At 44.2% G+C, this 23,480-nt stretch overlaps 1 protein-coding gene across 2 annotated transcripts in view; it reads left to right on the top strand.

Annotated features, from left to right (window-relative positions):
* cd99 (CD99 molecule) overlaps positions 1-21,644 on the top strand; it is an 85,318-nt gene extending 63,674 nt beyond the window's left edge. For both annotated transcript variants that reach the window (XM_068033168.1, XM_068033167.1), the window contains 4 exons: positions 8,060-8,083; positions 14,973-15,086; positions 17,416-17,478; positions 19,128-21,644. In XM_068033168.1, the coding sequence (XP_067889269.1) occupies positions 8,060-8,083; positions 14,973-15,086; positions 17,416-17,478; positions 19,128-19,171 (245 nt within the window). In that variant the 3' untranslated portion in view covers positions 19,172-21,644. The remainder of the gene's footprint in view (positions 1-8,059; positions 8,084-14,972; positions 15,087-17,415; positions 17,479-19,127) is intronic.
* The last annotated feature ends 1,836 nt before the right edge of the window (positions 21,645-23,480 follow it).

The following is a 23,480-nucleotide window of genomic DNA, read 5'->3' as shown; positions in this document are numbered from 1 at the left end:
GAATCAACCTAGTGAACCTCCTCTGCACCCTCTCCAGTGCCAGTATATCCTTTCTCAAGTAAGGAGACCAAAACTGCACACAGTACTCCAGGTGCGGCCTCACCAGTACCTTATACAGCTGCAACATAACCTCTCTGCTTTTAAACTCAATCCCTTTAGCAATGAAGGACAAAATTCCATTTGCCTTCCTAATTACTTGCTGTACCTGCAGACCAACCTTCTGCGATTCATGCACAAGGACACCCAGGTCCCTCTGCATAGCAGCATGCTGCAACTTTTTACCATTCAAGTAATAATCCTTTTTACTGTTACTCCTACCGAAATGAATGACTTCACATTTATTAACATTGTATTCCAGACTTTTGCCCACTCACTCAATGTATCTATGTTCCTCTGCAAAGTTTCACAGTCATCTGCACACTTTGTTCTGCCACTCATCTTAGTGTCATCTGCAAACTTTGACACCCTACACGTGGTCCCCAACTCCAAATCATCTATATAAATTGTAAATAATTGCGGTTCCAACACCGATCCCTGAGGCACACCACTAGTGACTGCCAACCAGAATAGCACTCATTTATCCCCACTCTGCTTCCTGTTAGTCAACCAATCCTCTATCCATGCTAATACTTTACCCCTAACGCCATGCATCCTTATCTTATGCAGCAGCCTCTTGTGCGGCACCTTGTCGAAGGCCTTTTGGAAATCTAGGTACACCACATCTGCTGGGTCCCCATTGTCCACCTTGCTCGTAATGTCATCATAGAATTCCAAAAGATTTGTCAAGCATGACCTGCCTTTCATGAACCCATGCTGCGTCTGCCCAACGGGACAATTTCTATCGAGATGCCCTGCTATTTCTTCCTTGATAATAGACTCAAGCATCTTCCCCCACTACAGAGGTTAAGCTAACCGGTTTATAATTCCCCATCTTTTGTCTACCTCCCTTTTTAAATAGTGGCGTCACATCTGCTGTTTTCCAATCTGCTGGGACTACCCCAGAGTCCAGCGAATTTTGGAAAATTACCGCCAGTGCACCTGCTATTTCTCCCGCCATCTCTTTTAGTACCCTGGGATGCATTCCATCAGGGCCAGGAGACTTATCAATCCTTTAGGGCTCAGTCAGTAGTGGTGCTACCGAGCCACTCTTGGTGATGGACATTGAAGTCCCCCACCCAGAGTACATTTTGTGCCCTCGCCACCCTCTGTGCTTCCTCCAAGTGGTGTTCAACATGGAGTACTGATTCATCAGCTGAGGGAGGGCAGTAGGTGGTAATCAGCAGGGGGTTTCCTTGTCCATTTTTAATCTGATGCCATGAGACTTCATGAGGTCCAGAGTCGATGTTGAGGAATCCCAGGGCAACTCCCTCCCTACTGTATACCACTGTGCCACAACCTCTGGTGGGTCTGTCCTGCCAGTGGGACAGGACATACCCGGGGATGGTGATGGCAGTGTCTGTAAAGTATGATTCCGTGAGTATGACTGTCAGGCTATTGCTTGACTAGTCTGTGGGACAGCTTTCCCAATTTTGGCACAAGCTCCCAGATGTTCGTAAGGAGGACTTTGCAGGGTCGAGAGTGCTGGATTTGCCGTTATCGTTTCCAGTGCCTAGGTCGATGCTGGGTGGTCCGTCCGGTGATGAGCTGAGTAGGTGCTGATGTAAGTTACAAAGGGACATAGATCGAGTGACTGGGAAAATTGCGGCGAATCAAGTTCAATGTGGATTCAAGAAAGACAAATCCGTGTTTTTTTTAAATGGGGAGAAACTGGGAACAGTCGGAGAGCGATTTTGGAATCCATCTACATGGATCACTAATACCTCATGAACAGGCGCAAAAGGTTGATAAAACACTGGCTTTTATCTCAAGGGGACCGAATATATCGCAAAGGAGGGAATAAAAGGCACTTTCATTTATATAGTGCTTTTCATGACCACTGGACGTCTCAAAGTGCATTTACAGCCAAAGAAATACTTTTTGAGTTGTAGTCACTGCTGTGTTTCCTGCATTACCACAGCCAATTTACGTGCAGCAAACTCCCACAAACAGCAATGTGGTAATGATTAGATAACCTCTTTTTTTTTGTGATGTTGATGGATAAATTTTGGCCAGGACACTGGGGATAACTCCTCTGCTTGTGTTTGAAATAGCACCAAGCAGCTGGGGCCCCGGATTAACAACTCATCCAAAAGACAGCACCTCTGCTTCACCACTGCCTTATTGCTCAACTTGTAGCGTCACCCTTGATTTTTGTGCTCAAGCCCTGGAGTTTGACTTTAACCCAGAACCTTGTGACTCAGACGCGAGTGCTACCAACTGATCCACAGTTGCCCCCCCCAGTTATGCTTCAGTTGTACAGTGCCTTGGTCAGAACCCATCTGGAGTACTGCATTCAGTTCTGGGCACTGCACCTCCAGGAATAATATATTGGCCTTGGAAATGGTGTCGATTTTACCAAAATGATACCATGCCTTAAAAGGACTGATGTGCTTGATGTGAAAAAGGATTTTAAAGGGTAGATACAGGAAAAGCTATTTATTTATTTCTTGTGGCATAATTTTAACCAGTAGAGCCAGACTATTTACAGGCAAAATCAAGATTAACATTTTCACCTGAAGGGCACTGGAAATATGGAACTCTTATTTCCCCACCCCTGACCCCCGACCCCCAAAAGGCTCTGGGTACTGGGTCATTTGACATTTTCAAGAGTGAGATAGATGGATGTTTTGTGAGATAAGGACCATAGGTGGGTAAATGGAGTTGTGGCACAGATTTGACATGATCTAATTGAATGGTGCGGGGATCAGGTTCGAGGGATTAAATGGCCAACTCCAGTTCTTTTAATCAGCAGTGGAACGTAGCTTTCAGGCTGAATTTAATAATCTTCAAGGATTTGAATTTGGTGTAGGTTTCGGCTCAGTTGCTAGCACTCTGGTCTGTTCATCAGAAGGTTGTACTTGGAAATCCTGCTCCTGCAAGAGACTTAAGTACATTATTCAGGGTGACATTCCAGTGTATTACTGAGGAACTTCTATGCTGTTGGAGGTGCTGTCTCAGATGTGACATTAAACCAAGACAAATTGAGCACTGTGCTCTATTTCTGGTGGAATTGAAAAGCAGAGGAGTTTTAGATTTGAATAAAATCTTGGTTATAACAGTTAGTACTGTGTTCAGTTCCAGTCCCCATATTATGAAAAGGATATAGAAGCACAGTGCAAAAAAGCTTCACAAGGATGATTCTAGAACTGAGGATATACTCATCAGGAAAGGCTGAACAGACTGGGGCTTTTTTCTCCTTTTTAAAAAAAAAACCAGAGAGCAGAGGGATGACCTGACGGGCCTTTTAAGATTAAAGGGTTTCATAGAGTAGTTAGAGAGGAGATGTTTCCACATATGGGTTACGTTCAGAACCAGGGCCCGTAATTATAAGATGTGCTCTAGCCATAGTCCCGCAAGACCATAGGCATCTCTCCCCATTAGAGAGACAGCTGGTGAGGAGAAACTTCTTTCATCCAAGAAGTGGATGTGGAACTTGCTACCACAAGAAACAGTTGAGGTGAATAGAATAGATGCATAAGGAATAGGAGGATGTGATGTAGAGGTGGAAGGAGACTCGTGTGGAGAATAAACACCATCTTGATGTAATAACATTTGAAGAGGAATTTTAATTAGAAATTCTGCACTGAAGGGTTATCCCAGTAGTCACGTGTTATGTTGATCAGGCTGGATTTCAGTGCTGTTTTTTTTCTCCCCCCACTTTTTTCCTCCTTTCACCACCCCCCCCCCCCCCCCCCACACACACACACACACGCACAATTTGTAAAAGCCGATGTAAACTTTGGAAGGTAGGTTTATCTTAGCCTCAGTGCCACAAGTTAAGTGCCCCATTTAACAACGTCATAGCTTTATTACTTCTCTGTTCTGTCCACTGGAGAAGTTCTGACAGTGGCCAGATTTGAAAATCAGGTTTTACTAGCATTGTTCATTTCATGTTGCAGCAACTTGGTGCATTCCTGAGGATGCTCCATTGAAGGAGACAATGGTTGGCATTGTGGCACTTAACCAAAGTGAACAAGTAGCACTGTGCAAAACTGTCTTTTCATGTACATTCTGTCCAGCAAGCAATGTTTTGTGTTTGTTTCATTGCATAGGTCATTCATCTAGATGGGATGGGGTGTGCCTTTCGGATGGTATATTCTTATGATATCTTGATTTGCCAATATTAAACAATTGGACACTCCCGCTGTAACTGCTTATAATTGTTCCCTGTGACCATGAAAGACGGTTGTTTGTTACGCCTGTTTAGTTACTGGAATAATGGTTCCTTCCACCCACTTTCATTTTTCTTTCAAGCATTGTTCTTCATCTGAGAATGTGAGTAGGTGAATTGCTGCCAAATGTCTTCCACTGTCCGCATCAAATACAAAGCGAATGCACAAGATGCACCAAACTAGCTCTGCTCATTTAGCTTGCAAGACCCATGAATATATGACTGCAATGCTTCCTTCTCCTTTTTATTTGAGAGTGCTGCATATATCTGGCAGCAACAGCACTCTTTTGGCAGTTAAAAGTTGCCTTATTTGGAATTGATAAAGTTGATTGTTTTTGGGGCCAAGGTGGAATTCGCCTCCAGAATTCTTGTGCAATTTAGACTTACAACTTTTTTCCTTTCAGGATGACTTTTTACAGTCTCTAACCTGTGAGGGTTGTGTACGTAGCTTGGGGTGCATTTATACTGCTACTTATTGATGGCAGGCAAATTGAAGTGTAGGAAAGGGAGTTGGCATTCAGTTAGAGCAAACTGTTCTAAACTCAAATCTTTCCCTGCCTTTGAACCATGTCTCTTGATGGTCTTACCATCTGCCAATCTCAGTATTGATCATCTCCAGCCTTTTTGGAGAATGGGTGGGGGGTGGTGGTGGTGGTGGTGGTGGTGGGGAAGAGACGAGAGTTCGTTTTCAAAACCTTTTGGGTTAAAAAGTGTTTGCTGCTTTGTTGCAAGCAACTGCTGGAGACAAAGCTCACAATCAAAATATGATTCTGATTTGCAGTGGGAGAAACGTACTGTCAATTTAGTCCCGTCCCTCCACAGATTGCCTAACCTACCACTTTAAACTTTCCAATTAAAGAAAACCACAGCCGATTTGAACCATCTATTAACCACCCCCGCCCCCCGCGCCGAATGAGGCGAACCAAAGCAGGTGTCTTTAGATCAAAAAATTAACTGTTTAATTAGAAAAACTAAACTTTTTTAAATGCTTCTCAGATAAAAACATTTAAAATAGAACAAGTTAATATTCTTGCAGATTTACACTTCTCGATAAACCATCCTCTGATTAAAGTCCATTCACAGTCTTCCAGGGTCTGTTGAGGGAAGAAAAAATGTGCAACATCCAAAACTTCAACTCTTCTTTCGTCCAGCGATGACCTCAGCCGATCAACAACTCTCAAACACTTTTGAATGAATCAATTCGGCTTTAGAATTTTTTGAGGGGTGAAGAAGTGATCAGTCTAAAAGTCACCTTCCTTCAATTTAAATTATCAGAGATCTCTGCTCCATTCATGTTTGTCCAGCTGTCTGTCTGTTAGTCTATCTCCACTAAAAGCCAGTTCAAAATTTAATTGCAACATTTTATTCTCAGTCTCTGGCTGTATCCAAGGCAACCAGGATGCATTCTTTGAAGCTGGTTGGTTCCCTCTCTGTATGGTTGTATCCAACAGCAACCAAAATGCATCATCTTGGTAATTCCTGAGGCTTGCTTGTTCTTAAAGCAGTACTGATCCTTGGCTGACTTAAATACACCACAGATATATATTTAAGAAAAAAGGATCATAACATGCTTTCACTTGTAAATGGCCTAGCTCTATTTGTAAGGTTCTGTTCCCTTGTTTTGGATTATCTCCCCAGAGGAAATAGATTTTCTGTATCTACATAAATTTCATTTCTTGTAATAAAAAAAAATGACCTGGACTTGGTATAGGGAGTGTTATTTTGAAGTTTGTGGATGATACGCTTGACAATGTACCAGATAGTGAGCAGGATGATATTGGCAGACTAGTGAAATGGACAGACACGTGGTCGATGCAGTTTAATGCGGATAAGTATGAAGTGAAATTCTTCAGGAGAAACAATATGGAGAGGCAGTATACTATGTCACCATTTTCAGGGGAGGTTGCACGAACAGAAGGAGGTGCATAACCACAAATATTTGAAAGTGGCAAGGCAAGTTAATAAGTTGGTTCACAGGATCATAGGAAATAGGAGCAGGAGTAGACTATTTGGCCCGTCGAGCCTGCTCCGCCATTCACCCAGGTCATGACTGTTCGTCTATCTCTATGCCATTTTCCCCCACTATCCCCATATCCCTTGATGTCATTAGTATCCAGAAATTTATCTATTTCTATCTTGAACATGCTCAATGATTTGAGCTTCCGCAGCCCTCTGGGGTAGAGAATTCCACATTCACCACTGAGTAAAGGAATTCCTCCTCATCTCAGTCTTGCATGGCCTACCCCTTATTCTGAAAGTGTGTGGGATACTTGGTTTTGTAAATAGCGGCATTGAGTACAAAAACCAGGAAATCACGCTGAACCTTTGCAAATCACTAGTTCGGCCTCAGTGGGAATATTGTGTCCAATTCTGGGCCCTGCACTTTAATCAAGGCCTTCAAGGGTACAGATGAGGATTACCAGGGGCTGAGGAGCTGTAGTTATGTGGAGAGATTAGAGAAGCTGGGATTGTCCCCCTTGGAGCAGAGAGAGTTAAGGGAGATCATAATAGAGGTATTCAAATTTGAGGGGGTTTTAACAGCAAGTAGGGATGAACGGTTTCCTTTGGCAAGTGGGTTGGTAACCAGAGATCACAGAATTAAAATAATTGACAAAAGAACTAGAAGGAAAATGAGGAATAATCATTTCACAGGAAGTTGTGATCTGGAATGCATTACCTGAAAGGGTGGTGGATCTGAATCCATGAGATATGGAATAGGCAATTGGACATGTATTTGAAAAGGACAAATTTGCAGGGTTATGGGGAAAAGACTGGGGTGTGGGATTAAATTGGACAGCTCTTTTCAGATGCTCTCCTGGTGCTAAGATACTATGATTCTATATCCTATAAAATCCTTTTATTTTTAAGACCACCCCTTACCCCTCTAAACTCAAGGAAATACAATCTGTCCTCCATAATTTAGCTCTGGTATCATTCTGGCGAATCTGCATTCTGGGTAATATCCTTGCAGTCTAGTTCAGGGACTACTAAGCCTACTTGGTGATGGACCTCTCCAAGACCCCACACCTGCTATAGTATGGTTGTTCTCCATCAGTGTCACTGGGTTTATTTGGGTCCTGGTATTACTACGTGAGGATGGGGAATAGTATTGAACATTTTTACCTTTACATTAGTTATCATTAACTGGCATCCCCCCCCCAGTAACGATTGTCAGTGATACTGGCAAATTCCTGGAGTTGATTACTTTATTTGACATGCCCCAGCATGTGGTGATCTGGCTAAGTGGATTGTAAAGGAAGGTCTAGAGGGGCACAGTTTCAAAATGCACACTCTATAGGAGCACTGAAACAAAGAAGGAAATTTAACTTGACAATCAAAAACATTTGGATTCATCTTCAAAGAAGCCAACACCTACAGGCTAGGCTATCCATGTATTGCTGCACTTGTCTGAAATGGATGAACAGTGCAACAAGTGAGGAGGCAGGAGGAAGTCTGCAAGCTCCAGTTAGGAATCAAATGGAGAGATTTTGTTTGTGACTTGTGCTGAGTTAAATAAGAATTTGAGGTTCCTCTTGCTCTAAATTGGCGATTTGTTCCTTGTTTTCTTGTCTTGCTGCATCTCTGCCAACCTTCAAAAACCTTTTAAAGAAAAAACTATTTTAACTGTACATTTGAATGTCCTCTTACCCTCACCCTGAATTCCCTTAATTTCCTGTTTGGTGACCATTTCTCCTGGAATCATCCTTTTAATTCACTGTTGTGTAGGTTGGTTGTCTGAAAAGTTTCTTTCCCAGGAAAATCTAACTTATTTTATTAAATCTTTTTCAGCCAATGAACAGGGAGGTGATCAAGGTATGGCTATAATCATAACTTTGAATCGTAATAAATTGTTAAAGGAATATGCTAAAATAAAAGCAAAATACTGCGGATGCTGGAAATTGAAATAAAAACAAAATGCTGGAAATACTCAGCGCATCTGGCAGCGTTTGTGGAGAAAGAAAGAGTTAATGTTTCAGGTCATAGTCACACAGCACAGAAACAGACCCTTCAGCCCATCGTGTCTGTGCCAGCCATCAAGCAGCTATCTATTCTAATCCTATTTTCCAGCACTTGGCCCGTAGTCTTGTACGCTCTGGCGTTTTAAGTGCTCATCTAAATACTACTTAAATGTTGTGATGGTTCCTGCCTCTACCACCTCTTCAGGCAGTGTGTTCTAGATTCCAACCACCCTCTGGGTGAAAAATATTTTCCTCAAATCCCCTCTAAACCTCCTGCCCCTGACCTTAAATCTATACCCTCTGGTTATTGACACCTCCGCTAAGGGAAAAAGTTTCTTCCTATCTAATCTATCAGTGCCCCTCATAATTTTGTACACCTCAATCAGGTTCCCCCTCAGCCTTCTCTGCTCTAAGGAAAACAACCCTAGCCTTTTCAGTCTCTCTTCATAGCTGAAATGCTCCACCCCAGGCAACATCCTGGTGAATCTCCTCTGCACCCTCTCCAGTGCAATCACATCCTTCCTATAGTGTGGCAGCCAGAACTGTACACAGTACTCCAACTGTGGCCTAACCAGCATTTTATACAGCTCCATCATAACCTCCCTGCTCTTATATTCTATGCCTCGGCTAATAAAGGCAAGTATCCCATACGCCTTATTCACCACCTTATCTACCTGTGCTGCTGCCTTCAGTGATCTATTGGCAAGTACACCAAGGTCCCTCTGACTCTCTGTACCACCTATGGTCCTACCATCCATTGTATATTCCCTTGCCTTGTTCTCTTTGGCCTCCTTCTCTCGAGAGACAATGGATAAGCGCCTGGCGGTGGTCAGTGGTTTGTGAAGCAGTGCCTGGAGTGGCTATAAAGGCCAATTCTAGAGTGACAGGCTCTTCCACAGGTGCTGCAGAAAAATTTGTTTGTCGGGGCTGTTGCACAGCTGGCTCTCCCCTTGCGCCTCTGTCTTTTTTCCTGGCAACTAAGTCTCTTCGACTTGCCACACTTTAGCCCCGCCTTTATGGCTGCCCGCCAGCTCTGGCGGACGCTGGCAACTGACTCCCACGACTTGTGATCAGTGTCACAGGATTTCATGTTGCGTTTGCAGACGTCTTTAAAGCGAAGACATGGACGGCTGGTGGGTCTGATACCAGTGGCGAGTTCGCTGTACAATGTGTCTTTGGGGATCCTGCCATCTTCCATGCGGCTCACATGGCCAAGCCATCTCAAGCGCCGCTGACTCAGTAGTGTGTATAAGCTGGGGATGTTGGCCGCCTCAAGGACTTCTGTGTTGGAGATACGGTTCTGCCACCTGATGCCAAGTATTCTCCAGAGGCAGCGAAGATGGAATGAATTGAGACGTCGCTCTTGGCTGACATACGTTTTCCAGGCCTCGCTGCCATAGAGCAAGGTACTGAGGACACAGGCCTGATACACTCTGACTTTTGTGTTCCGTGTCAGTGCGCCATTTTCCCACACTCTCTTGGCCAGTCTGGACATAGCAGTGGAAGCCTTTCCCATGCGCTTGTTGATTTCTGCATCTAGAGACAGATTACTGGTGATAGTTGAGCCTAGGTAGGTGAACTCATGAACCACTTCCAGAGCGTGGTCGCCAATGTTGATGGATGGAGCATTTCTGACGTCCTGCCCCATGATGTTCATTTTCTTGAGGCTGATGGTTAGGCCAAATTCATTGCAGGCAGCCGCAAACCTGTCGATGAGACTCTGCAGACACTCTTTAGTGTGAGGTGTTAAAGCAGCCTAGTCAGCAAAGCGGAGTTCCCTGATGAGGACTTTCCGTACTTTGGACTTCGCTCTTCGACGGGCAAGGTTGAACAACCTGCCCCCGATCTTGTGTGGAGGAAAATTCCTTCTTCAGAGGACTTGAACGCATGTGAAAGCAGCAGGGAGAAGAAAATCCCAAAATATGTGGGTGCGAGAACACAGCCCTGTTTCACGCCACTCGGGATAGGAAAGGGCTCTGATGAGGAGCCACCATGTTGAATTGTGCCTTTCATATTGTCATGGAATGGGGTGATGATACTTAGTAGCTTTGGTAGGCATCCAATCTTTTCTAGTAGTCTGAAGAGACCACGTCTACTGACGAGGTCAAAGGCTTTGGTGAGATCAATGAAAGCAATGTAGAGGGGCATCTGTTCACGGCATTTCTCCTGTATCTGACGAAGGGAGAACAGCATGTCAATGGTCGATCTCTCTGCACGAAAGCTACACTGTGCCTCAGGGTAGACTCGCTCGGCCAGCTTCTGGAGCCTGTTTAGAGCGACTCGAGCAAAGACTTTCCCCACTATGCTGAGCATGGAGATTCCATGGTTTTTATAGAGGATGATGATATTGGCATCGCGCATGTCCTGGGGTACTGCTCCCTCGTCCCAGCACAGGCATAGCAGTTCATGTAGTGCTGAGAGTATAGCAGGCTTGGCACTCTTGATTATTTCAGGGGTAATGCTGTCCTTCCCAGGGGCTTTTCCGCTGGCTAGAGAATCAATGGCATCGCTGAGTTCCGATTTGGTTGGCTTTTTGTCCAGCTCATCCATGACTGGTGGAGGCTGGGCTGCATTGAGGGCAGTCTCAGTGACAACATTCTCCCTGGAGTACAGTTCTAGGTAGTGCTCAACCCAGCGGTCCATTTGTTTGCGTTGGTCAGTGATTATGTCCCCTGATTTAGATTTGAGGGGGGGTGATCTTCTTGATGGTTGGCCCAAGAGCTCTCTTAATGCCATCATACATTCCTCTGATGTTTCCGGTGTCTGAGGCCAGCTGAATATGACTGCATAGGTATTGCCAGTAGTCGTTTGCGCAGTGCTTCTGGCTGTTTTAAGTGCTGCGGATGTTAAATCGCTGGGGACTTTCTTGTAGTTCAACAGTGCAATGCGCTTAGCGGCTATGACATTTTCCAGCTCTTCATTATGAGATTGAAACCAGTCTGCATTTCTCTTCGCACTTTTGCCGTAGGTGGTCAAAGCTGACTCATAGATGGCGTCTCTGATGTGGGCCCACTTGGTCTCAGCATCCCCTGTGGGAGTGTTTTGAAGGGCTGTTACAAGTGAATTTAGAAATTTTTGTAACAGCTGTGGGTGAGAAATTCTGCTCGTGTTGATGCGCGGGTGGCCCTTCTGCTTGGAATGATGCAACTTCTTTGGTCTGAGTCTAACCTTGCTGCACACCAGGGAGTGGTCGGTGTCGCAGTCCGCACTGTGGAAGCTGCGTGTGATTTGAACACTCTTTCAGGCGGCTCGCCTTGTGACAATGAGGTCTAGCTGGTGCCAACGATGCGATCTTGGGTGCCACCATGAAACCTGATGACAGGGTTTAGTGTGAAAGAACGAGTTGGTGATGCAGAGGTTATGATAGGTACACAACTCGAGCAGTCTCTGCCCGTTCTCATTCATCCTTCCAACGCCATAACGCCCAAGGCAGGAGGGCCATGAGTCATGGTCGGCCCCAACCCTGGCATTAAAGTCCCCCAGCAGGAATAGGTGTTCGGTGTTGGGGATGCTGCTAATGATGCTATGGAGTTCCTCGTAGAACTGATCTTTAGCTTCAGGTGGGAAGCTAAGTGTTGGAGCATAGATGCTGAGTAGGTGTACTGGACCAGAGGTGGTGAGCAGTCGGATGGACAGTATGCGTTCCGAGCCATTTGAAGGAGGTTCTGTCATGCTGAGCAAGGAGTTTCTGATGGCGAAGCCCACTCCATGCTGTCTTGGTTCTTCAGGATCCCTATCCTGCCAGAAGAAGGTGTAGTCTTGCTCTCTCAGAGATCCGCTCGCAGGGAGGCGTGTCTCCTGAAGTGCTGCAATGTCCACATTGAATCTACTGAGCTCGTTGTTAATGATGGCGGTCTTCCGAGAATCATTGATTTGTGTAAGGTCTTCCGACAGGCCAGGACACGCACTTCTGACGTTCCAGCTTGCAAAGCGAAGGGCTGGTGCCTTCTTTCCTTTTTTCATGTTGTTTGGTGCAGTGTTTCAGTCCACCTTTCGGGCAATGACCCTGAGCTCCAAGCACCCATTGAAGCAGGGTAGACTGTGGCGGGACAGAACCTTATTGACCGGGGGCTGCCCGGTTTGAGGCGGGCGGTAGCTGTCCAGTGAGGTGCGATGACCTCTCCCACCGACAAAGGCAACCCGTGGCGCCCAGTTTCTATGCCAATTTATCTGGACTTATAACCCGTAACTGCTGCCTTCCGTGTTGTCAGTCGCTGTGAGGCAACTATGGAGTGACCTCTCCATGGCGCATGCCTGGGCGTATTTATGGAGCTTGAGAGTTGCCCAGTCGTCAAAATCCCCCTCTCGGCCTTTCTGGTGGGGTCCAAAGGAGTGCAGAGCACGATGTTTGGCACCGGTATGGCTGCAGGAACTGCCGGAAAGCGGGTGCAGGTAATAAGCCATTTCCTCAGTGCCCACCATCGACGTCCGGAAAGCTCATCCACGTCCTTCAGGAGGTGAAGCATCTTTTGGCAGACTTAGAGGTGATTATATTCGTTAAGGGTTTTTTGATGTGGTTTAAATAAAGGCATACAGCATTGCCGACAGTGCGCTGCAGATGCTCTCCGAGCCATCTCCCGCGGGCGCTTTGAAGTTGCGGCCGGGGGGCCGTTTGTGGATTTTTTGAGTGTTCGGGGCACCTTTTCTCGACTTCTCTAGGGTCCCGCTGCTCCTTCACCACAGTGGACTTACCACACGCCGTGGCTGCAGACACTCTGGGCGGTGAAGACAGCAGGATCGGAGATTAATGTATCGACAGCTGTGCTCTTTAGTTTCGTCCGGATCAATTTCATTGAGAAAACAAAGAGCAGGTGTGGCTGGGGGAGGGCAGTGGATCCAGGTAACATACACTAAACTAACTGTTAGCTTTTAGTTAGGGTTAAAATGAACAGATTTCAAGAGCCAGCAGAGTTGTTAGTCTTCCCAAAATACATCACCTCACACTTCTGCTCCGCCCATTTTCACTATTTACAACACCACCAATTTTCGTGTCATCTGTGAACTTACTGATCATACCTCCGATATTCACGTCTTAATCATTAACGTACACTATAAACATCAAGAGTCTCAGCACCAATCCCTGCGGTACATCACTGGTCACAGGCTTCCACTTGCAGAAACAACCCTTGACCATCACCATCTGCCTCCTGTCACTAAGCCAATTTTGGATCCAATTTGCCCGATTGCCCTGGATCCCATGGGCTCTTACCACCTTAACCAATCTCCCATGCAGGACCTTATCAAAAGCCTTACTGAAGTCCATGTAGACTACATCAACTGTTTTACCCTCATCTACACATCTAGTCACAACCTCAAAATTCAATCAAGTTAGTTAGACACGATCACCCCCCCTAACAAAGCCATGCTGACTATCCCTGATCAATCCCTGCCTCTCCAAATGGAGATTAATCCTGTCCCTCAGAATTTTTTCCAATAGTTTCCCAACCACTGATGGTAGAATCACTGGCCTGTAATTACCTGGTTTATCCTTGCTACCCTTCTTGAATAATGGTATCACATTCGCTGTCCTCCAGTCCTCCTGGTAACCCTCCTGTGGCCAGAGAGGATCTGAAAATTTGTGTCGGAGCCCCTGCTATCTCCTCCCTTGCCTCACTTGAAAGTTTGACTGTTTCTCTCTACAGATGCTGCCAGATGTGCTGAGTATTTCCAGTACTTTGTTTTTACCAAAAAGATTTATTGGCTACGTAATGAGGTTACAAAGAGGACAGCCCAAGGCGACTACTGATTTCAGAATCCATATGCTGGCAGCCCCCCGCTAAGCTTACTGAGACATTAACTAGGTCTGCAACTGGAATGTCTCATAGAAGAAGCAGTACTGCTGCTAAATTAATTGTATATTTTAATCACACTAGATCAGCACAGTGTTGTCCAAGGCAGAGAGATGATGTATAAGAAACTTTATGGAATCTCAGGGGTGCAGTGCAACCCAGTAGGCTCCCAATGCAAGTCATGATGCCCAGATTTACCTCGAAAGGAAGAACTTGCATTTATATAGCACCTTTCATGACCTTGGGATGTCTCAAAGCGACTTAATCACTTACCCACTTTGTTCAGGCAGTCACCTGAGGTGCTCAGTGGAGGGACGGAGTTAAAGTAGAGCAAGAACAGGCCAGTCGGACGATGACGTGATCCTGTGGAGAGAGTTACAGTTCTCCCCGAAATCTCTCCCCTCTCTCAATTGCATGCCTCTGTCATCTTTGGTTTGAATCATTTTCCACTGTGATCAATAGCCTGATATGTTTTGGGTTTTTTGTGTATGTGAGGTGTCTCCAACGGTGCCTCCCCACCACTGACCTGTGACTTGCCTCTCCACAAAACAGGTGAACTGTCACACCCAACAAGCCATCTATCACACCAGGCCACATTTAAACAGCCTGTCGGGCTGCCCTGCAGTCTTTTAATCAAATGCAGAGGCGCAAGCCCTTGTATTGCATTAGGTTATGCAAAAAATTGACTGTACGATGCCTATTTCAGTGTTGATCACTGTTTGATTGCCTCTGGCATTGTGCATTTAGAAAGTTTGTCTACAGTATGTGAGTTTACACAAGTTGAGCTGAGGTATCATGAGAGCAAAACGGCTTGCAAATTTATACCTTGCTGCCACCTTGTGGATCATGTACTGTCCTGCAGGAAAGAATCATCAATAAAAAGTGCTGTGATACTGAAATAGGCAGGATCTTCTAAGGAGTAATTGTAATTGTCTTTCAAAAATATTCTTTTAGGTGGTGGCAACGGTGCCCTTACTGGTATTATCAGTGGTGTGCTGCTGGCTTTGGGAGGTGGACTGACTAGTTACGTCCTTTACCAAAAGAAGAAGCTGTGTTTCTCTTTGTCGGGTAAGATTATTTGCAATGTATGAGTAAATTTGGACGTTAATTGATCCATAGGAAAGGCTTTTGAAATGAATAGGAAGATTACAGCAGAAAAACTAGCGTGAGGCTGTATTTTAGGAATTTAGAAACGTCACGTAACTGAGGAGGCCTCCTCAGTTACGTGATCACACAATCACATTGCACCCCTATCTGTGCCTGCTTTTACTACCAAGTGACTCTGACTAATAAGGAATTGGTCGCACTTGGGGTTGACTTTTGCTTTGTGCCCTGGGTACGTTATTTCCCAGGCCCCCAACAGAGGAAAATGGGAGGCAAACATACGATCCTGGGAGGCACAAACTTATTGATGGCCGAGTGTGAATATCACTGGACTAGTTATCCAGCGACCTAGACTAATGCCCTGGGGACACTGGTTCAAATCCCATTACGGCAGCTGATGGATTTTAAATTCAACTAATTTAATCAATTAAATCTGGTATTTAAATTCAATTAATTAAATCTGGAATTGAAAGCTAGTCTTCGTCATGGTGCCATAAAACTAACATCGATTGTAAAAACCCATCTGGTTCGCTCATACCCTTTAGGGAAGGAAATCTGCCATCCTTACCTGGTCTGGCCTGCATGTGACTCCAGACCATAATGTGGTTGACTCTTAACTGCCCTCTGAAATGGTCTAGTAAGCCGTTCAGTTCACGGGCAATTAGGGATGGGCAACAAATGTTGGCCCGCCAGCTATGCCCAGATCCCATGAAAGAAAAAAGTTGATGTCCACAGTAAATGGACCTTTTGGTGTTTAAAGAGGCCTCCCAGCTGCTAAGAGTCCTTGAAGGCATCGGCTATTGCAACCAGAATTGAGGGGTGGGGTGGTGGTGGGAAAGCCTTTTCCAAAAGGTGTTTCTACACCTAGAGAATGACCTGGGCCTCTAGATAAGGGCAGGTTTAGTTACTGTCAGTGGAGCCTAGTTTGAACATCCACTCAAATTGTGCCTGGGCCAGGAATGGGAGAATTGGCCCCAGTGTTTGCTGTTCACTCTAACTAACTAACTATATAGTTATTTTTTTTCCCCCTGATTTTATATATGGAGCTAGGTAAAATACAGAGCAGCCTTCACATGGCAAGTGTAGCGTTGGTACAAAGTGGGAACCAATGCTAAACTTGGGAAAGAATGGACTTAATTGGTGCAGCCTCCTCCACGGTGTTTCATTAAACTTCTCTCTAGTTTCAGGACGGGACTTGCTGCTGGATTCAGGCTCTGTATATGCTAATGGCAGCATCGGTGTGAAGTCATATTGTATAAATGCATCCTGAGGGAATGAAGCTTTTGCTTTTCAAGACTGTCTACTGCAACCAGACACATTAGCTATATAACAGTTTAGGGGCATGTGAACAGGATAGTTCCATTGACCTGGTTGTATTGTCATGAGACATCAATGCTGGGTGCAGATCACCTACAGCGTTCATTGAATCCATTGAACTGATGTCTCCTCCACTCACAAGGATCCCTCCGAACTATTCTGTCATGTCCAGTAGGAGGTTGAGATATTTAGTTCGGAGGTTTGTTTGATTTTAGATTAGCTTCAGGATAAAAACCAACAGCTGTGCCGCAGAGTGATTGGAATGTTTATAGGATGCGAGAGCGGGATGTTGGTGTGTAATGATGTTGCTTTGTGACGTGTGTTTTCAACAAAAATAATTTACATATTACATTAAAGGAGCAATATATTAAGATGTCCCAAGGTGCTTTACAAGAACATTATGGAACACAGTTTGACACTGAGCCACACAAGGAGATATTAGGGCAGATGACCAAAAGCTTGGTCAGAGGTAGGTTTTAAGGAACCTCTTAAAGGAGGAAAAGGAGATAACGAAGCAGAGAGATAAACTGAGGGAATTCCAGAGCTTCGGGCCTAGGCAGTTGAAGGCACGGCCAACAATGATGGAGTGATCAAAATCAGAAATTCTTTAGGGGCCAGAATTGGTGGAGTGCAGAGACCTTGTGGGGCTGGAGGAGATTACAGATTGGGATGGAAGGATTTGACAACAGGTTTGAGCATTTTAATATCGAGACATTGCTTAACCGGGAGCCAGTGTAGGTCAGCAAGCAAAGGGGTGATGGTGAACGGGGATTCAGTGTGCGTTAGGACACAGATAGCAGAGTTTTGAATGACTTCAGGTTTGCAGAGGTTAGAACGTGAGAGGCCGGCCAGGAGTGAGTGCATTGGAATGGTCAAGTCTAGAGGTAACCAGGTTTCCCCCAGAACAAACATAGTTTATGGGAAATAAATCGAGCTGCTTCAAAATGCACACAATGTATTCCTTTTGTATTATCAGGGAACTCGACTGAGCAGAACACTAAGCAGGAGAATGTACATGGCCAGCGAGAGGACCCCCAATGTATGTATTCCATTGTATAGTCAAGTATAACAGTGTTTGCCCCTCCGGAATGCTTTCAAAATGAAATAAATACAATTACAAAGAAACGTGATCAATTCAAGTCGATGTCTTTCCAACAACTTCCCTTCTTCCTGTGGGTTATAGACGGGTCTCCACTTGGCCTCTGAACTTCATCGAACTGAGATCCAAAGTTGTGGGACTTTACAACCTAGATCCTACTGCTTGTGGGAGTCATTTATTGGAACTCCAGCTGGTTAGACTTGTGTGTTTTTAGAAATTTCTAAGTCTCACCAGGTGTGATGAAGCTGAACCTGACAATAATACTAAAATGCTCCGGTTCATCACTGTAGTGACTTAATTTCCCTTTTCTGTTTTCTCCCCTGCTTTCTGAAATCCAAACTTAGGTTTGCGCCATGTCTCCATGGACACCAGCCATCCCAAATTTTCCAAGAAATAATTTTAATTTTAGGATGGACCATAGATGAAGAGGCTTCATCATCGCTGGGTCAAAAACTTCACAGCATTGTGACATGGACAGGAGGGTTTCAAGGTTCAGCCCACCACCACCTCTGGACAACTAGGCATGGTCAATAATTGCTGGTCTTGCCAGTGATACCCACATCCCACTGGATCTCCTTTGTTTGTCTCGCCATTTAAAAGTGCGTTCTTGAAGTTGCTGGTTGGCACCCGTAAAATTGGTTTTCACATTCAGCTTGGAAAAAATGGGCCGAAATACATTTTTCTTTAGTCCTGCCTGTGGCTGTTATTGCTACTGGAACCAACATTCAGATCAATAAACGCCAGAATGAGAGGGAAAAACCTTAAAATTCAGTTCCACTGTAACACTTTCAAACTGAAACAAGCAATTCCCTGCTGGTAATTTGCAGACTCGATTTATTGTTAAGGCAGCAAGGGACAGTATTTCAAAGTTCGTTTCCCCACCACGATTCTGTTGCTGGGATAAAGCAGCCAGGTTTAGTTATTTTAAATACTGGAAGCTGGTGGCCTGGATCTGACCTAAATCAGCACTGGCATAAAAACAGCTAATCAATCAAACCCATCCAGTTCTTACATGCTGTTCCAAGCCTCCATCAGTCTGTAGCCTTTGCCTCCTTCCCCAGATACGAGACTTCTTTTGAAGCCATGAACCATTGAAAGTTGCTACTTGCTTCTGACCTCAAGTTAGAATTTATTCAAGCATTGTGTGTTTTGGTTTTTATTAAGATTTATGGCATGAGTTAATATACCATGAAAAACATTCTAAACTGTAATGTAAAAAAATGGTTCGGCAATTGTCTTTAATTCTGGTATTTCCGTATTGGCCTTTCTAAGGCCAGCTCTAGCATATCTGCTGCAATTAACTGTGTATAGACCAGGAGTGAGTGGGGCATTTCTGGTCCGTTGGCATTTCTCAGTTCCATGCTAGCAGGTGAGCATAATAGCTGAGCCATTGGGCAAAGTGTCTTGTTAATGCAATAGACTGTGCACTTTTACCATAATGTTTAGATGTGAAGGGGTGGAAACTCTAATACTCCACTTGCCAGCCAAGTAATATGGGTAAAAGATTATGTTCTAGCAAGCTCAAGTGGAATTTCTATTCCAAAGTATTTAGTACAAAGTCATTGATCAATTTTTTTTGTGTTCTTTAGCTTACAGTACTCTTCTGCAGTCACAACCTGTTGGCAGTAACTAGAAAGTGGAAAGAAAACTGGAAGCAAACCCTTCTCCCACCAGACACTCCCATCCTGCAGATTTGTTTCTTGTGCATTCTCTTGTCAAGGTTCAGATTTGTTTCTGACTTTTAATTGCTTGTGAATGGCCCTGGTTTTAATAATGTGGATTTATCTTCATCTTTGCTTTTAAACAAGAAGCTCTTTTAAACCTAAACTCTTTCCGCAAAAGAAATGACGAACTGTCTGAACAGTTGCCTTTTACACAGTACAGAATTGAAATTTAGAGAGTGACACAGGCACCGTCTTTGTTACCGCTGTAAATAAATTAAATGTACTTGAGCTTTTCCTAGAAATGTTGCATTTTTGAATATACCTTTTTTAAAAGAATGTATCCCTGTGTGCTGAAAATCCGTACAATGTGGTGAAAATAATGACTTTTTTAAATGTTGAGCAAGTCAATAGCACATGGAGTGGTGGGTTATTAAGGTTTTTGACCTTTGAATAGTTGTAGGTAATGTTTTTAGTTTTTTGTAGTTTAGTGACTCTCAAAAAAAAAACCTGGTGTTTTTACTGATAAATGTCATTCAAAAACTTTACAATGTTTCTTTAAGACTTGCTGTGCATTTTATGCTATGGTAATTGAATAGAAACTTTTTTAAAAAAAAAATTATTTTGTGTTCTCCCCCTCTCCCCAATAGATTTTCCTTACTGACTTGGTGCTGATTGGAGGGAGGGGGATGTGTGTAGTGGGGTGTCCAGTAAGTGAATTGGTAGTGATATAATGCATGCCTGTATAGGTTATTTTAAGTATTGTTTGTTTCTTAACTACCCAACAAACGCCCTCACCAGGGCCTATTTGATTGGCCCCGGCAACCCTGAACCCCACTCTCCTGCAGTTCCAGCAGTGGCCACTGCTCGCAGTGGAGCTGCTGAGGCTAATGAGCTACGGGTCCTCCGATTGGCCAGCAGCTCTTGGAGGCGGGATCTCTTTCCTTAAATGGACAGGAACCCTGATGCCAGAATTGTGTCGGGGCTCCTGGAAATGGCCGAGGCAGGGTTGTCCCTAGCTTTCCGGCCTGCCCTTGGGGCCGCTGTCGCCTGCATTAAATTCAGCCCATTGTCTTAGTAACATTAATTTTGCATAGTACTGGTAGACTCTTGTTATATGGAATACTGAGTTACAGGATATAACTGGGTTGCAAAGTAAATGAGTCAAAAATGCTGCTTTTATTCCAAACTGCAACTACACAAGGGGGGAAAAAAGGTGTGTTTTTCAAATTACAAAAAATATCAATTACTTGATCTTTAAATTGGAATGGAAATGAAAATTTCAATTCTAATCTGAAGGATGGCGCAGTGGTTAGCACCGCAGCCTCACAGCTCCAGTGACCCAGGTTCAATTCTAGGTACTGCCTGTGTGGAGTTTGCAAGTTCTCCCTGTGTAGGATTAGTATAAATGGGTGGTTGCTGGTCGGCACAGATTCGGTGGGCCGAAGGGCCTGTTTCAGTGCTGTATCTCTAAACTAAACTAAACTCATTCAGAAAATTCATTTCCGAGTCCCAGTGGCAGCTTGTGGTACTGCAGGTGACACCAAGAATGGAGCGACCTGGTTCACCTACGGTTAGGGAAGCCACATGGGAGGAGGGGACACCTCTTTGCCATCAAGGTGGCTCGCGATGGCCTATAGATAGAACTTCAAACTTACTCAGTCAGCCCTCTGGCAGACTGGTTGCAATATTCCAGGATAATGGTCACTCATTGGAAACTGGGTTGGTAATTGACTTGGCACCCAGCATTGGCATCCTTTCTCCCTCCCTCCAATCTAGATGACCCTGCCATCCAGTGCTTTAGTACACAGACCTGGCTGCATAAGCTCTGTGTTGGTTGGCTGTGGTTTCAGGTCACTAAACCCCAGACTGCATCCCTGTGAACAACTGGGTGTCTTGAATTTCAGTTCTGCTCGTGTCCTGGCTCTGCTGAGTTTCTGTAAATGTGGTATATCCCTACAAGAGGAAGAGAGTGTTCACTTCGTCAAGCAAACCGCAGCTGCCTGTGTGGGATTCCTCAGTAGCTTGGTTTGGAGATTCTCTTAAAAGCACAACAGTAACATGTGAAATGTTATTAACAGAAACATTTCCCTGTACCTAATACCCTCTGTTTTCACTAGAAAAAATATAGGATCCTCGTATCAGTAATTGCTTATTTAAAGAAATTAAACTTGATCTCATTAAAAATGCAAATTAGACAAAAAATGTATTTTTAAAGATGGAAAGGTCTCCATTGAATGGAAGATTGCTATTTCAATTCATTTTGACTGGCTGTGAGAGTTGGTGGGTGGGCTTGGGGATAGAAGTGGGAAAGGAACTAGATTAGGAGTGACTGTTTTGCAATTGCTCTACTTCAAACATGGAGCTGTAATAAAGCACAATGTTGCAATTTGCATACATGTAACTTTGCTATAATACGTGATTAAAGAACTCACTGTTTGTGAACCTAATTGTTCAGTCTCTGATTCAAATAGAGAGGAAAATCCATGATTTGGACACATTCCCAGAGTTTTCAACAATCTGCAGTCATTTTTTTGTGGATTTTACTTTTAGGTAGTGGAAATTATTTTCCCTATTTATTTATTTATTTATTTATTTATTTATTTATTTAGAGATACAGCACTGAAACAGGACCTTCGGCCCACCGAGTCTGTGCCGACCATCAACCACCCATTTATACTAATGCTACATTCATTCCATATTCCTACCACGTCCCCACCTTCCCTTACCACCTACCTACACTAGGGGCAATTTATAATGGCCAATTTACCTATCAACCTGCAAGTCTTTTGGCTGTGGGAGGAAACTGGAGCACCCAGTGAAAACCCACGCAGTCACATGGAGAACTTGCAAACTCCGCACAGGCAGTACCCAGAATTTAACCCGGGTCGCTGGAGCTGTGGGGCTGCAGTGCTAACCACTGCGCCACTGCTGCACATGGATATACCTCCCTATATCCTTAAGTCCAGCTCATTTATCTGGAGTGAACATGTTGATCCTGGGGACACCACTTGTCAATATCCACCATTCCAAGAATGCCCCTTTTATCCCAGCTCTACATGATGCCTCCCAATCAGTTTCCTATCCATCCCACTAATAATATCCATTATTACAAATTTCAGTCTGCTGTTATACTCTGTTCTGTGGCATCACTTGCTCCCTTTGGTGGTCTCAGTATCTTTTGAGAGTTGCCCTGGATCTCCTTTTTATAGTAGCATAACCCACATACATAATAGCATCCTCTGGCAATGCAGATTAGATACTTGGTTCCCTTGCACGCATAACTCTTCAATCTATTCTAAAGGAGGACCCACTCAAACTAGGTGAGGAAAAGCTTGGTTTGAATCATTAGCTTACTGTAAGGCAAATGTACAGAGAAATAGTTGTAATGGGATTCACTTAGTTCAATTAACTTGGCTTGTTAATTGTACGTGTGCATATATATTTTAAAAATTGAATGCGTGCAATCCTATCCCTTCAGTCTTCAAGAGGGGGAACAAACCCTTCTGTGTTCTGTTTTACAGTCCTGGGCACAGATGGCCTTTTGACCTCCGTTCTATTAAAAGTCTAAGCTTGTCAGTGTCTACCCCTCTTGCAGGCACTCGGACTTTCCAACAAGGTGTCTTTCCAAATATCCAAACTAACAAATTGCTCATTGTTTGTTTAGCTTTAAGGAGAATCAATTTTCAGTTAGTAGATGAACAACCTTTTGTTGAGATGTCTCTTTTAACTTGAGCATGTAGATTGTTGCTTAATTCAGCATTAAATGGTCAAAAAATTAGAAATGTAACCTGCATACATCTCAATCTTAACTGGCAGTCTCTTGTATAAAGCAAAATACTGCTGATGCTGGAAATCTGAAATAAAAACAGTGTTGAAAATACTCAGCTGGTCTGGCAGTATCTGGAGAGAGAGAGAGAAACTGTTAACATTTCAGGTTGATGACCTTTCATCAGAAATTTTACATCCTGAACTTCCATCCCCATTCCAGTTAGCAATTGTTACAAATAAATATTTGGATAATCTGCCATAGACGCTGGTGGAGAAAAAGACGAGTTATTTGGATCCGGCTTCACATCTGTCCATCTTGCTGTGCCTTGAACCAGCAGATGATCTATGGTACTGCTAATTATAATTGTCACAATTACCCAGTGGTATTTCTTATGTAGCTGAGGTCACATGCTTTGGGTGAGGGGAAGAGTTTGAACAGTGTTAGGACCAAGTGGGAAAGAGGTCTAGGGTTCCCACTCAACCTTCACCTGGCCTTGCCGTACTAGGGTT

The sequence above is a fragment of the Heterodontus francisci genome, chromosome 6 (genome assembly GCF_036365525.1).
Source record: "Heterodontus francisci isolate sHetFra1 chromosome 6, sHetFra1.hap1, whole genome shotgun sequence".
NCBI classification, from domain to species: domain Eukaryota; kingdom Metazoa; phylum Chordata; class Chondrichthyes; order Heterodontiformes; family Heterodontidae; genus Heterodontus; species Heterodontus francisci.
This window is presented reverse-complemented; position numbering and strand designations above follow the sequence as displayed.